Genomic DNA, 15,395 nt, shown 5'->3' on the forward strand with positions numbered 1-15,395 from the left:
ATCGGCGGGGCCATCGGCGGGGCCATCGGCGGGGCCATCGGGCGGGGCCATCGGCGGGGCCATCGGCGGGGCCATCGGGCGGGGCCATCGGGCGGGGCCATCGGCGGGGCCATCGGCGGGGCCATCGGGCGGGGCCATCGGCGGGGCCATCGGCGGGGCCAACGGCACCATCGGGGCCATCGGCGGGGCCAACGGCACCATCGGGGCCATCGGCGGGGCCATCGGCAGCATCGGGGCCATCGGGGCCATCGGCGGGGCTTGCTCGTCGCCCGTGGACGCCAGAGAGGTCTCGGGGCAGCCCGGGGGCCCGGGCGGGTTGGCGATGTCGCCGTGGTCGCCGGCCGGGGGCAGCACAGCGGGACTTTGGCCGTCGCGGGGAAGGCGGGAGAGGTCTGAGGGGAAGAGGGGTCCCGCCTGTACAGGGAATAAATGGGGGAGCCCAGTCCTCCTGTGGGAAAAATGCGTATTTTATGATTGGCTTTTCGCAAATATTCAAATGAATATTATATGTGTTATGTCAGAAAGTTATGCTGTATTAATTTTCTTAAGTACTGTGTTAAATCTAGTTTTAGGTTATAACATAATGTTAAAATAAAAACTATGCTATGTGAGATACTTTTTTTTTAAAGAAAGGACTTGCAGCGAGATAGCAGCCACAGGACACCTAAATCTTTCAGAGAAAGAGAATTTATTGCTTTCCTATCAGAGGAAACGAACTTCTTCCTGCCTGCTCAGCCCTGAAGACGCCGTCAGGATTCAGAGGAAGAAGTTGACACTGAACAGACTCCTTGGTTTGAATGGAATTTATGCATCATGTATGAGGTGTATGAATATGCAACAGGTTATTGTCTTTAAGGGTTAATCCTCTCTTAAAGTTTGTCTTTTTTCAGGCTTATTTTGCCCAGAAAAAGGTACCCAGATATCCGTAACTCTTTGTTTGTATTGTCTCATATTGTACTAATCCAAATTTGCCAAGTTATTATTACTCGAATTATATTGCTCTTTTTCTAACCATTTTATTACTATGAAACTTTTAAAAATTTAAAAAACAAGTGATTGGCGTTTTTCACATCCTGTGAGCCCCTGGTGTTGTAAATGGCTCCCCCAGAAACATCAGTACATGGGATGTTGTGTGTTGGGCACTGTGTGAAAAACACCAATCACTTGTTTTTAAACTTTTAAAAAATTGCTATAAAACAATTAAATTGTTTTATAAAACAGTAATATAATTAAAGTAATAAAACTTAGGACAATTAGGATTTAGGAGAATACGAGACAATAAGAACAAAGAGTTACAGATGTCCAAGTACCTTTTTCTGGGCAAAAGCCTTGTGATGGTTGGTGGGCATGGAAAGCTGGCCTGGGCCCCTTGCTCAGGGCTGGTGTCAGTGCCCAGAGCCAGAGGGGATCCCTTGCTGGGGGCTGTGCCATGGCCACCTGCCCTGTGCCGCGCTGGCCGCTCAGGCACCAGGAACCAGCAGCCAAGGGCACTGCCAGGGCCAAAGGCCAGGTCAGCCAGACAGAAAGGGGCAGGGCTGGGCACTGTTTCCATGGCAACCGGCACTGGGGGGGGACACCTGGGGCACCTGGCCTGGCAGTTGCCATGGAAAGCCCTGGCAGGCACTGAGGGCACAGCCCCTGGCACTGAGACACTGCTGGGCCGGGTGCTGAGCACAGCGCTGAGCACGCAGAGATGGTTTTGTTCTTGCTGAGCTGCAGCACAGCCAAGGCCTGTCCTGCCCCTCGTCCAGCCACGCTGGGGAGGGGCTGGGGCTGCGGGGGAGCTTGGCAGGGGACACAGCCAGGACAGGTGACCCCAGCTGAGCCCGGGCACAGCCCAGACCAGAGCACATCATGCTCAGGCTATGAAGGGGGGGAACAAGGAGCAAGGGGGCAATTTTGGAGGGAGGCTTTTTGCCTTCCCAGCTAACACTTAGGCAAGAGGGGGCCCTGTTTCACCAGTGGGCAGGGTCACTAACAAAGACACAGACACCAACTGAAGGAATTGTGGCATTTATATCATGCACAGCTGCAAAGAATGACAAAAGGATAAGCTCAGCAAAGCACATCATCATTAGCAAAGAATTACAAAAGAAGCTCAGCAATCCATCAGAACTCATCATTACATTTTGATGACTAACCCCTTGGTCAAACACTAGAGGTGTTTGTGGCAGACAAAGATTCTGGCTGACTATCAAGGTACACCTTACAGACATCAGTAGTACTTTGGTGACACCGTTCTTCATTCTTTTTTCTCAATCTCCTTGGAGTTAGGAACAAGAATTCTGTTGTCCATGGAGCTGGCACCTTTTTAATTCCAGAATAATGCCCCCAGGCCCTTTGCTGTTCAGCTTTACCATGTTGTCTGGGGCTAACAAGGCTTGGGGGGCCCTTTCCCCTCTGGCTGGAAGGGGCCGGGTCCCAGTCCCTGAGGGGCACCCGGGCTCCTGGATGCAATTCCTGTGCAAGTCCCTCAGTGTCACAGCAGCCTTCCCATGGAGCCCCGTGGATCAGAGCATTTGCCAAAGGGGCCCTTGGGGCAAACAGGGAGATTTGGTCTGGCAGCATGTGTAAAACAATATCCTGTCACATCTACTTGTTCTCACACACAGTCCTTGGCTGCAGGGACACATTCCCATTGTTCCTGCCCAGCTTTCAGGACTCCCGAGTTGGCTTTTCCAGGAGCTGCTCCTTCAGCTGCCTCGGGAGGGCCATTTGGCCTCCGGACCCACGCTCTGGCTCCATTATTAGGACTGCTGCATCCAAACCCTTTATCTCCACAAACGGTGGTGATTGCAGCTGGAGCTCCTTTTTTCACAATCGTTCCTAAAATTGCAATATCAATAATTGTGCTACCCTGCCATGGGGTTGAATAATCCAATCCTGGTCACTATTGTTTCACAGAATTACTGTAATTTCTCCTGCATATTCTGCATCAATTCCTCCTGCCATGACATGAACACTTTGCAAGGCCAAGCTCCAAGGGAGCAGTTACCAAAGCAAAGTGTCCTGGAGGAATCTGAATTCCTGTTTCAGTATTGATGGCTCTCATTTGCTTTGAATTCATCCTCATTAATTCCAATGCATGAAGGCCCAGCCCTGCAGCCTCTGGGCTGGCCCTGCCAGGGGCCATCACAGCCAGAACAATTTCCCAGGCAGTCCAAGTCTCACTGCCCATGGTTGGATTTGCAAATTGGGGGCAGCCGTGCACAGCCAGGGGGTTTCCATTTCCCCAGTGGGCCATTGTTAAGGGCAAGGAGCACATCTGGGAGATGGGTTCTCCATGGGCAAAGGTTCCCATCTCCTCATTTTATCAACTGCTCTTTTAACAACCCCTTCACCCGTTCAACCAATCCTGCAGCTTGTGCATAGTCTGGGATATGAAAAACCCTGCAGGCTTCATCCCTGTATTTTTCACAGCAACAGACAAAGCACTCTGCATCACAGTATCAGCAAACCCTGGGGAAATAGCCAATTTCCTCCCTTCCTCCTTTTTACATTGTATACAATCTCACAAAGTTGACCACTGACATGAGGGTCCTGGCCAATCCTGTTCTGTAGGGTATTTAGTGTTACATCCCTGAGCAGCCAAAGCTACCAAATTAGTATTGTCAGCACTATTTCACATTATTATTATTTCATATGTAGATATACATATTGATATACATATAGACAGATAAATACATATATATATAATATATATATATAAATACACAACTATATATAAGTATATTAAGGTCTTATTATACAATAAATAGATATAGTTATTTAGTATATTGATATTTCACTGATACAAATGCAGCTGAGCTCAAGATTAAAACCTTCTTCTCTTGCTCCATGTGGGAGCATTCCAACAATAATTGCTCCTTCTGAAGCTGCTGTTTCCAATGGACTCTTAACAAATTCATCTTTGTCTGCCCAAACCCACAAGTCCTTTTCCTTTTCCATGTGCAATTTTTGGATGCATTTGAAGACATCCAGGGCTGCAGCTTCTTTTACCCGACTGCCCCACTGCTCCCACGGGGCTCCCACCTCAGCCCACTCCAGAGCCAGGGAACTCCAGGGAAGGGCTTCCCATCTGGGAATTTCTGATGGCACTGATGCCTCACATTGACATTGAACAAGTGACATTTGGTTGGGATCTGGCCAGACTGGGCCAGTTTGGTTTGACCAGTGAGCAAAGTCAGCACCAAAGACACAGACTCCAGCTGAAGGAATCAGTGTCATTTCCTGCAGTTCAGAGCAGCAAAGAATCACAAAAGGAGCAGCTCAGCAATGCACCCAATCATCCCCACCAAAGATTGCCTGCACTGATTAGGAAAGATGCAGCAGCATTTCCCCTCAGCCTTTGCCATCCCCCAGATGCACACAGCAGCTGGGGAAGCTGTCACAGCCAAGGGCTGCAGAGCCACTCCTGGGCACTGGCAATTCCTGCAGGTGCCTCCAGCCCCAGCTGAGGCTCCAGGCCCGCTGGGAGAGGGCCCAGCTCTGACAGTGCTGCATGAACAAACTGACAGCACTGCTAGTGTGCCAACATCTGCTTTCATCCTCCTCTTGGCTCCCTCCCAAAGCCTGGCCAGGCCTCAAGGAGGAGCCAAGGCAGCTGACTTTGATCCTTCAGCCCCACACAAGGCCAGATGTCAGATTTCATGGCCTTCTCTGGCTTCTAAATACACAAAGGTCCATCCATGTTTCACTAAGGAGTGGCTACATCTATCACAGTGCTAATGACCATGCAGATCTCAGCAGGGAGCAGATACAAAGATAACCTTTGCTTGGAAGGTTCCTCCAGAGGCCACCTTTGGCTCAGGGCCTGCTGTCCAGGCCTCACTCAGGGCTGCTGTCCAGGCCTTGGCACTTCAGGGACGTGCTTTAGTGCTGGGCTTGGCACTGCTGGCTGAGCGGCTGCACTGGGTGAGCTCAGAGGGCTTTTCCAACAGAAAGGATTCTGTGATTCCATGATGATATCCGCTGCATTCAGCTGGGGCTATTTCAGCAGCATTACTTTGCTCCAGAAGTTCCCTCTTGCCCAGCTCCTGTGGCCTGAGGCTTCAGCTCCTTCAGCTCCTGGTGCTGAGCTGCTCATGCTGAACGAGAGCACTCGGAGAGACGAATCCAGTCCATCCAATTCCTTCTGGGACACGCAGAGGGGAGGCTGTGCAAACAGGAGCATTGTTTGCTGTGGCCTCCTCTCTGCCCTTCACGCCTTTCAGCGCTTTGAAGCAGCCAAGAGCTTTCTCCAGGAGTGCAATGGAGCAGCTGTTCCTGCTCGCAGGCCTGGCTCTTCCCAGTCTCTGCCCTTGCCTGCTTCTGTCCCTCTTGCTGTGCCCTCTGTTCCCCCAGGGCTGGCTGGCTGCTGCCCAGGACTGTGGCACTGGCACTGATCCAGTGCTCCAGAGCCTCCTTTCTGTGCCCTTGGAGCTGCCTGGGCACAGCAGCCTTTTCCATCTGCAAGCTCCCCATGGACAGGGAGTGCCCAGCTGCGTTCCTTGCACAGCCTCCAGGAGCCCAGGGCTGCCATCTCAGGTCCCTGCTGGCACTGGGGGCTCCCAGGTGCCTCAGGCTGCTGTGACACCGCTGCACACGGGAGGGAACAGGGCCAGGGGCTGTGCTGAAAGTCAGCTCCATCTGCTGCTGCTGCTGCTGCTGCTGCAGCTGCTGTGGGGTCATTTGTGCAGCCCTGGCCCAGAGTCAGGGATCAGATGCTGCCAGTCTCTTCCAGCCCTGGCTGCTCAGAGGTTGGGCCTTGGAGCCTCAGGTGGCCAAAGGCAGCTGCTGCTGGGCCCTCTGTGTGTGCCCGTGTTTAGCAGTGCTGCTCCATCAGTCTGTGCCCAGCAACGGGGAAAAGCCTCAGCCCTGCAGGGCCAGGAGCTGCCGGGCTCTGCCTGAGCAGCTCAGCCAGCAGCAAGGGAGCTGCTCCACACAGGAACCAGGAGCAAAGGACATTCCTTCTGTAGGACATGTTTTCTATTTAAAGGAAAAAAAGGAAAAAGAAAAAAAACTATATAAAATGTGAAAGATGAAAACAAAACCCAAGTGTTAGTGAAAATGTTCTGAAACTTTGCATTAAGAGGTAAATGATCTTTTTTAAAGGGGAACTCAGTTATTTACATTGTAAATGTGCTGATGGCATGGATCCATCTTACTGACCTCAGAAGCCTTTTAAAAGATTTTGGGCTTTGTTTCCAACATTGCCATTTGAAATTGTGCTCAAAGCAAGAGGAAATTGCTTTGTGCCCTTCCCGCTCCAAGCAGGACTGGGAATGGAAACTCTGTCAAAGCCCAAATCCTTTAGAAGATGCCCTTCCTTCTCAGCCTGGGAAGGAGCTGCACATTCCCTTTGAAACTGTCAGGGATTTCTTAGAGACACAACGTGCCACTTAGGGGTTCTTACTCTGGTTTGGCAGTGCAGAAGGGCAATTCTCCATCCAACAGCTCCAGACTACACTGCCTCAGGAACACGGCCCACTCGCCAGCTTTGGCCCACTCAGGCACTTCTAGAGGAGGAAGAAAGTGCAATTGCACAATTCCAGCCAATCAAGAAGGAAGAATGGGACAGACAAACACCCTGTGCAGATCCAGGCGTTCAGCTGGGACTGTGGAGGGTTTGGGTTCTTGCCAATTGGATGTGTGTCCCCAGCTGCAATCTCTGGGCCTGCAGCAGAGTCTCACTCAGCTGCCAAAGCAGAAAGCTCAGGCACTGTGCTCGCAAGGGGCTCGTCTGATGCAAAGCTGTCAGAGCAATGTGAGGGCAGAGCCAGCCCAGCTGGGCCCAGGGCTGAGCCCAGCAGAGCCCTGGCAGAGCTCAGAGCAGCCTCAGCAGCCGCAGAGCCCGGCTGCAAGGAGAGAAAGCAGAAAGTGCCCGTCAGCTGAGGGCTCCTGTGCCCTTGTGCCAAGGCCTGCGGTGCCCAGGCCGTGCTGGCTGTGCCCAGAGCTGTGCCCAGAGCTGCCCATCCCTGCTGCCTTTGGCAGCAGAGCAGGAGGGCAGGACATGTGCCCAGCCTGCAGCCAGCCACGGCACATCCAGCCCTCAGCAGCTGCCCAGAGCAGGATGCTCCTGTGCTCGCTGCCATCTCCCAAAAGCTCTGATCCCACCCTGCCAAGCACACACGGACCCACCTCACGCCAGCCACGGCTGCAAGAAAAGCTGCTCCCAAACCATGGCCTCAGCCTTCTCCAAGGCCACCGCCCATCCACGCCACAGCTGCTCCCAAGCACTTCCCCATCCACACTGCACCACCTGGAACGCTTCCTCTGGAAAAACAAACAAAACATTCTTGAAAAGAGATTAGAGACAAAAAGGGAGAACAAGAAAAATGGGAAGAACTCTTATCTCTGTCAGGGCCTTGAGGAAGGCCCAACTCCTACATGGTAGGGAAAAACCCAGCCATGGGTGAGGGAAGCCCACGCTTTCTCACTTCCACCCTGCACTGCCCCCCAAAATCACGGTGATCCCAAAGCAAACAAGGGCAGTGCAGCAGCCCAGCCCTTCCTTGCCTGCAGAGCAAAGCAGCCCCTGCACAGCTTCTGGAGTCCCACCTCTGCTCCCAGCATGGGGCTTTGCTTGTGTCGGGCTGGCTGCCCCAGCCCCAGCCCCAGCCCAGGCCACGGTGGCTGCTGGGGGCTGTTGGCAGGGCCAGGAGCCCACTCCCATTTGTACCCAGCCCAGCCCATGCCCCAGCCCTGCCAAAAGCAGCTGGGCAGCGACTGAAGAATGAGTTGCATCTGCCCCAGCAAAGGGGGAACCTTTGCTTCCCAGCCAGGCTGGGCCATGCCCAAATCTGGCAGCATTTCCCCGCGTGGGGACTCATCTGCAAATTCCCTGTGGAGTCTGGCTTTGAAGAAGGTGCCAGAATCAAAGTCCATCACCTTCAGCCTCCAGTGGCCAGGCTGAGGAAGAGCTTCTCATCCTTTATGTCATCCTGGCTGTCTCCAGCAGCAGCAGCAGCAGCAGCAGCAGCAGCAGCAGCATCCCCACCCGGTACAGCTTCTCCAGGGGCTCCTGCTCCTTCCCTGGGGGCAGACCAGGCTCTCAGGGCTCTGCCCAGGGCCCCAGCTGTCAGGGAATCAGCACAAGCAAAACCAGCTTGGATGGCGGCCACCAGTGCTGGGCAGAGCAGCTCAGCTGCAGCACAAGGGCTGCGTGTGCCCATCCCATGACCCCCGTGCAGTGACACAGGCAGCACAAAAAGGTCTGGGTTCCTTTGCTTCTGATTGCCAAGGCATGTGTGGAGCTGCAACTTACCAGGGCCCTGCATCAAAGTGTGCCTGTGGCTCTCTCCCTTCTTCTACGGCCGAGAAATATCCTGCACCCAAGGATCAGAGAACAGGTCTTCTAATGTGGGTCTTTCCAAGGAGTTCACGGATAAACACCACCTGATCAGATCTTTGCACTCTGGGCAGAGAAAGCAGAAACTGCCGGTCAGCCAGAGAAGGCCCCTGTCCGCTTTGCCCCACTATTGCCATGCCCAGGCCTTGCTGGATGCACTCAGGGCTGGGCCTAAACTTTCCCATCCATTCCCTGTTTTGGAGGAGAGCAGGACGTGTGCCACCTCCTCAGCAGCTGCCAGAGCGGGATGCTCACGAGCCCACTGCTGGCTCCCAACACTGGGATTCCCCCCGTGCCCAGAGAAGAGGATCCACCTTGAGAGAGCCCTTGTGGCAGCGGGAGCTGGCCCCAGCTGAGGCTCCGGCCCCTCCTGAAAGGGTGCTCCCCGCAGACCATCTGGTGCAGCAGGATGCCCAGGGACCAGATCGTTGCTGCCTCGCCATGGTACCAGCCAAAGTCGTTCCATTCCGGGGGGCTGTAGGACGGTGTTCCTATGGAATACAGATGGAGTTCAGCAGGGGGATGCTGCTGCTCCCAGAGCCTGGCCCCAGCATCCCTGGGCCTGCGGGGGCTGCATCAGTGGCACACAGGGTGACCACTGCCCTCTCGCCAGCACCTGGGACTTGTGCACAAACTAAGGCTTGGAAAAGAAGCCACTGGTGTCAGAAGAGGGCAGAGGAAGCCCTGGCTAAGCCTGACCATGACAAGCAAAGGAAAAACCCTCTCTGTGCTGGGGAAGACATGCCCTTATCCTCCCTGCCTGCATTGCCCCTAAAATATTAGGAAGCAAAGGCTAACAGGGCGAGTTGAGTAGTGCAAGCCCTTCCTCTCGCCTGCACACCAAACTGGCTGGGGCACAGGTTCCACCCCCCTCTCTGCTACCCCCACCCACGGGGGTTTTGGTCGGGCTGGCTGCCCCAGCCCAGCCCCAGTCCTGGGCAGAGTGGCTGGCAAAGGCTGCCAGCAGGGCTGGAAGATGGCTGCCCACCCAGCCCCGCTCTAAAGCAACTCAGCTGAAGACTCAGTCCCCTGACTGGCAGCAAAAGGGAGAATCCCCGCTGCCACAGCCAGCTTGGGCTGGGAGATGTTGGGCCATGAGATCCCGGCACCAGGAGTACACCCTTACGTGGGCTCACCTGCAAAGTGGGTGTAGGCTGTGTCTTGCAGGTAGGTGCCACAGCCAAAGTCGATCAATTTGGCCTGCCCGGTGGCCAGGTCAAGCACGATGTTCTCTGGTTTGATGTCGCGGTGCAGGACCCCGCAGCTGGTGCAGTGCCGCACGGCCTCCAGCACCTGGCGGAACAGCTCCCGTGCCACCTCCTCGGGCACGAACCGCCGTGCCCGAATGACACGATGCAGGTCCTGACACCGCTCTGGCCGCTCCATCACCATCACGATGTGGTTGGGCAGCTCGAACCACTCCAGGAGCTGCACCACGCCGGGGAAGCCAGTGGACACCTTGGCCTGCAGCACGATCTCCAGCGGGGCCCTGCTGCCGTCGGGCTGCGGGAGGAGCACGATGCCCTCAGTGGGGCCGATGCCGTGCAAGGCCTGGGGAAGCCCTGAGCCAGCCCGGGATGCTCTGCGCCCTGCGCTGCGCCCACGCCCGCTCCCCCTCGAGGCGTCCTGGCGGCTTCCACCGTGCCGGGCCTCGGCTCATCCCCGCCCGGCAGCCCCGGCTGCTGCTGCTGGCCCCGCTCACTCACCAGCTCGCCCCAGTGCCGGACGCGGTTCCGTGGCACCCTCTTGATGGCCACCTGCAAGCCAAGGACAGCAGCGGGCTCAGCTCGCCGCCCGCCCTGCCCAGCCCCATCCTCCTCCTCCTCCTCCTCCGCCCCCTCGTCCTGCGCCCGCCGCCGGCCCCGCCGCTCACCGGGGCGCCGTCCGAGAGCCGCGTGGCCGCGAAGACGCTGCCGAATCCTCCGCGCCCCAGCAGCGAACCCAGGCGGTAGCGCTCCTGCAGGGCCTCGGGCGCCGTCCCTGCGGGCGGGACGCGGCTGTCAGCGCTCGGCCCGGGGCCAGCAACGGCCTCCGAGCGCCCCTCAGCCGCCCCGGGCCGGCCATGCCCAGGCCTTCGCTCCTCGCAACGCGGCACGGGAGGCTCGGGGCCGGCGGCCGCGCTGCCGAGCGGCGGAGCTCGGGCCGGGGAAGCCGCAGCGGAGGCGGCGGCAGCGGCCGCGCCGCCTGTGTCCTCCGCGGGCCCCGGCAGGAGCCGGGGCCGGGGCCGGGCTCGGGGCTGGAGCCTGCCTCGGGGCCGGGGCCGGGCTCGGGCCAGGCGGAGGCGAAGGGCGGCGATGCCGCCCCCGCACACGGCACTGATGCCCGCCCAGCAGCGCCACCGCCAGTAGGGCCAGAGCCGGGCGGAGGCGAGACCGCGGCGGGACGGGCGGGGCCGGGCACGGGGCAGCCCCGCCCGGGGCCGGGGGCGGGCCGGGGGCATGGCCCGGCCCGGCAGGGGGAGAGGGAGGCGGGGACACGAGAGGGAGGCGGGGACACGAGAGGGACGCCGGGCAAGGGACCCCGGGAGAAGGGTGCCCGACAACGGGAAAGGGAGACTCAGAGAAAGAAAGAGAGAAAGACCAAGAAAGAGAGAAAGAGAAAGAAGGATAGAAAGAGAAAGATCGTTATAGAATATCTGCTTTTCTGCTTCTGCCGCTGCTACCGCCGCTGCTGCTGCCGCCGCTGCCGCCGCTGCAACTGAAGCACCGGGGCCGTTCGTCCCCGTGTCCGTTCCCCGCTCGCCCCACGAGCCCCACGTTCGAGCCCCGCGCGCCCCGGGCACAGCCCCTGAGTCTGTCCAAACACGGGAACTTTGCAGCCTTGAGCCCAGGTGCAGAGCCCTGACTCCTGCACACTGGCACAGCAATGCCCTCGCTTGCTGCTCTGCATTGGCCTGGCTGAGGGGCAAACACTGGCGGGACACCTTCCCTTGGGCTAGGATTCCTACCTGAGCCCAGCACTGCACTTACATCTCCAGTGTTGCCTTCCAGTAAAAACAGGGGAAGGAAAACTCTGTGTGGCTCATGGTATTTTAGAGTGTCTAAAAATCACTAAGCCACTGATCTTAGAGGTACAGTGCATCTGGAATTACTGGGATGGAGAAGTAGTGCCCCATGGAAAAGGGGAGCATAGAAATAAATAAAGGAAAACATCTTGGATTGTTTCTTTCATTTACATTTCTCTTCTGGAAAGCTGTTTCAGTTTTCCAGGAATCTGCTCCTGTCTGCTCTTGCCAAGAATCTCTCCTGGAGAACAAGGTCAAGCTTCTGTCCCAAGATTTGCCACCAGCTGCAGCTTCTCTTGGCTTTCCACACTGCACAGTGTCTGCAGCAGGACTTTTGCAGCAAAGCAGGACAACTGTTTGGAGAACTTTACGTGTCCTTTCTTTTCCTGGTGGGCTGGGGTGTTGTGCCACTGGTGAAGTTTCCATTGTGACTGTTTGTGCTGGTTTATGGCAAATTTTGGGAGGAAGCCTCCAAAAGGGGTCCATCTAGAAATCAAGTTCCAGTGGCCTCTCCCCCTACTAGTTCAGAAAAAGACTTCCCTTGGGAAAAGTAATAAAACCCCAGTTTGTTTATCAAGTAAAGTATTCACCAGCATGAAAAATGAATAATATTAAATAAAACCTCTGACAGTGCTGAAGGGATGGCAAATTCAGAAGGTGCTTTTTGTGGGTTGTAGTTGGCTCACTCGGTCTCTTCTAAGTCCCTCTGGTGCTGGAATGCAGCGTCCCAGACCTCAGTGGGCCACAGGTGTGAGCTTCTGGTGTTTTTCTGGGTTTTCAGTCCAGAGCAGGTTTAAACAGTTCCAAGAAAAAGGAAAGTCCCAGTCCCAGGAACTTCTCTGCCTAAGCTAGCTAAAACCAAATTGCTGGACCTGGGCTGTGAAGGCACCGGGAAATTTCCAAATCTGGGCACTGTCAGTCCCAGCAAACACCAGATCTGGATGGTGCTGGAGCCAGAACCTGGAAATTTCCAACTTTTGGCTTTCTGTGCCAGCAAATCACTGCACTTGGGCTGTGCTGGCACCAGGAAGTTTTCAGATCTGGGCGCTGGCGTTGCCAGCAAACACCAGATCTGGGTGGTGTCGTTGGCAGCGACAGAAATCTGCCGGATTTGGGCTCTACTGGCACCGGGAAATTTCCAAATCTGGGTACTGGCACAGCAAACACAAGATGTGGGCAGTGCCAGAGCCAGTAGCAGAAAGTGGCCGGGTTTTGGATTTCTGTGCCAGCAAATTGCTGCTCCTGGGCTGTGTCAGAATAGGGAAATTTCCAGCTCTGGGCGCTGGCAGTGCCAGCAAACACCAGTGAAACCTTCTGGTCCTCGTCCGGACCATTGGCCAGTGGTTTCCCTGAGAACCAGCTCTGGCCACTTAACAGAGAGAGACTGCTTTCATCTGCTTGTCTGGAAACAGAACTTTAATGCAGGCAAACACAACAAACAGGACGGCGTGCACAGTACACAGAGCAATGCAGAAAAAAGCCTGGGCCCAGGGTCCTGCAGGGATATTTATACATTGATATATGGGGAGGAGTTAAGGTGGGATCTGAGGGAAGGATCCAAGAGGAAGGAAGATTATGAATATTACAATTTTTGCAGTAAAATGTAACCAACGGTAGCAAAGAGAACTCAGAACTTTCTAGTAACAATCTGCATAACTGAACAAGAGGATTATGGGCGGGAGCTCCTGCTGACCCCAACTAAAGAGGGTTTTCCCACAGCCTTAAGCCAAGGTCTCCCTCTTCTTTTAAACCAACCCCAACACACCAGATCTGGGTGGTGCTGGGTTTTGGCTTTCTTTGCCAGACAATTGCTGCATTTGGGCTGTGCTGGCACAGGGAAATTGCCAGATGTGGGCACTGGCGGTGCCAGCAAACACCCGATCTTGGCATTGCCAATGACGGTAGCAGGGAATTGCCAGATTTTGGCTTTCTTTGCCAGAAAATTGCTGGACTTGGCTCTGCCAGAACGGGGAAATATCCAGATGTGAGCACTGGCAGTGGCAGCAAACACCAGGTCTGGGCGCCTGTATTGGCATCAGGAAATTGCCGGATTTTGGTTTTCTGTGCCAGCAAATTGCTGCACTTGGGCTGTGCCAGCACTGGGAAATTTCCGGATCTGGGCACTTGCGCAGCAGGCACCAGATCTGGGTGGTGTTTTGTAGTGTGTTTTCATACATTGTAATACTTTGCGATAGTTTAGGTTTTGAATCCCCGTATTTTTCCCAAATGGTTCATCCCAGATGGTACCCCCCTCCCTTTCCCTGTGTAATCCTTTGCCCTTGCTGAGATCATCCCCAAATCCCCACCCTGGCTCTCTGTCAATCACTCAGCATCCCATCCCCTCCCTCTAGAAGATTCGGTCCAGGATGTCGAGTGATCAGCCAGAGGCCAGGGGTCAGCCCCCCAAGCCTTGCCCCATACGCTGTCCTAAATGTCCATCCCCCAGGACCCATCCCTTAGGGTCACTTCTTGGTTAGTCAAATGTGCTCTACTTTGGGTTTCCACCTCCCTTTAAATGTAACCTTGGCACATCTCCCGGGCTCTGGGCAGGAGGCCCCTGAGGTGTAGGGGCTCCTTTGGGACACCTGGAATGAAACCTTGGATTAACCCCTGCTAAGAGTCGGCCCTTTACCTTCTACCGCTGTCTCTGGTGTCTCTTGTGCTGCAAAGGCGGCCAGCCCAGGTGCCCTCAGTACCCTCGGGGCACAGAGAGTGTCTCCCCGCTGTCGGCCGTGTCGGGGCTGCCCCCGGTGTCTGCCGACTCGGGACTGGCCCAGGGTTCCTGAGAGGCTCCCAGAGAGACAGAGACAGTGGTGCTGGTGGCAGCACCGGGAAGCTGCTGGGTTTTGGCTTTCTTTGCCAGAAAATGGCTGCATTTGGGTTGTGCCAGCACTGGGAAATTGCCAGATGAGGGCACTGGCAGTGCCAGCGCACACCAGATCTTGGTGGGGAATGTGCTGGCACTGGAAAATTGCCAAATGTGACCTTTCTGTGCCAGCAAACTGCTGGAATTGTGCTGTGCAGGCATCTGAAAAATTCCGGATCTGGGCACTGGTGGTGTCAGCACACACGAGATCGGAGTAGTGTAGGCACCAGGTATTTGCCTGGTTATGGCTTTCTTTGCCAGCAAATTGCTGGACTTGGGCTGTGGTGGCACAGGGAAATGTTCAGATCTGGGCATGGGCGGTGCCATCAAACACCAGGTGTGGGTGGTGACAGTCTTGGCACCAGGAAATTGCTGCGTTTTGTCTTCTTTTTCCAAAAAACTGCTGCACTTGGGCTGTGTTGGAACCGATAAATGTCCAGACTGGGGTACGGGCGGTGGCAGCAAACACCAGATCTTGGCATTGCCAGTGTCAGCAGTGGGAAATTGCCAGATTTTGGCTTTCTTTACCAGAAAATTGCTGGACTTGGCTCTGCCGGAACAAGGGAATTTCCAGATCTGGGCGCTGGAGGTGGCAGCAAATACCAGATCTGGGCAGTGCCAGACCCAGTAATGTTGGAAATGAATTTGTAGAGAATTTTTAAGGTTTGATAGAAGGTTTCTATAGTATGTAAGCAAGTGTTGTTGAAGGTTCCCCCCAGACTGCAGAACTTGCTGCAGCTGTGAGGGCGTTTCGAACATTCCAACAACCCTTCAATTCAGTCACAGGTTCTGCATATGTCACCGGGATAGCAGAGCGGGCAGAGCGTGCCCTGATCAAGGAAGTCCAAAATAAAAAATTCTACAGCTTGCTCTCTGAATTAATTTTGTTCATCTCCCACAGAGAGCAACCTTATCACATCCTGCACATCCGGTAGCACACAGAGCTGCCAAGATACATCACTGAGGGCAAGCGGAGAGCAGACTTGTTAGCAATGGCAGCAAGTGCCACCCACATTTCCCCCGCTGCACCACATGTCTTTCAACAGGCTCGTCTAAGCCATGCATTCTTCCCTCAGAATGCTCCAGCTTTAGTAGGTCAATTTAAGATTTCCAGAGACCAAGCCAAGGCAATTATCTCCACCTGCCCCAATTGCCAATCCCTCGCCCTCCCTTCCATAGGGACAAAACGAAGAAAA

The 15,395-nt window shown here is 55.2% G+C and overlaps 1 protein-coding gene and 1 long non-coding RNA gene across 2 annotated transcripts; one reads left to right on the forward strand and one right to left on the reverse strand.

Moving 5' to 3' along the window:
- Positions 1-231: 231 nt before the first annotated feature.
- Positions 232-862, forward strand: LOC139604418 (uncharacterized). Its single transcript, XR_011683979.1, has 2 exons — positions 232-390; positions 630-862. It is a non-coding gene; the product is annotated as an uncharacterized lncRNA (long non-coding RNA).
- A 7,426-nt stretch (positions 863-8,288) lies between these two features.
- Positions 8,289-11,354, reverse strand: LOC139604393 (serine/threonine-protein kinase pim-1-like). The gene is made up of 6 exons (XM_071455562.1): positions 11,299-11,354; positions 10,203-10,884; positions 10,036-10,086; positions 9,466-9,832; positions 8,644-8,820; positions 8,289-8,395 (listed from the first exon to the last, which is right to left on the reverse strand). The coding sequence occupies exons 1-6, from the start codon at positions 11,352-11,354 to the stop codon at positions 8,289-8,291; spliced, it is 1,440 nt and encodes a 479-aa protein (XP_071311663.1).
- Positions 11,355-15,395: the final 4,041 nt, after the last annotated feature.

Source organism: Agelaius tricolor, unplaced genomic scaffold, assembly GCF_023055355.1.
Source record: "Agelaius tricolor isolate 1412-34295 unplaced genomic scaffold, bAgeTri1.0.p SCAF_50, whole genome shotgun sequence".
Lineage (NCBI taxonomy): Eukaryota > Metazoa > Chordata > Aves > Passeriformes > Icteridae > Agelaius > Agelaius tricolor.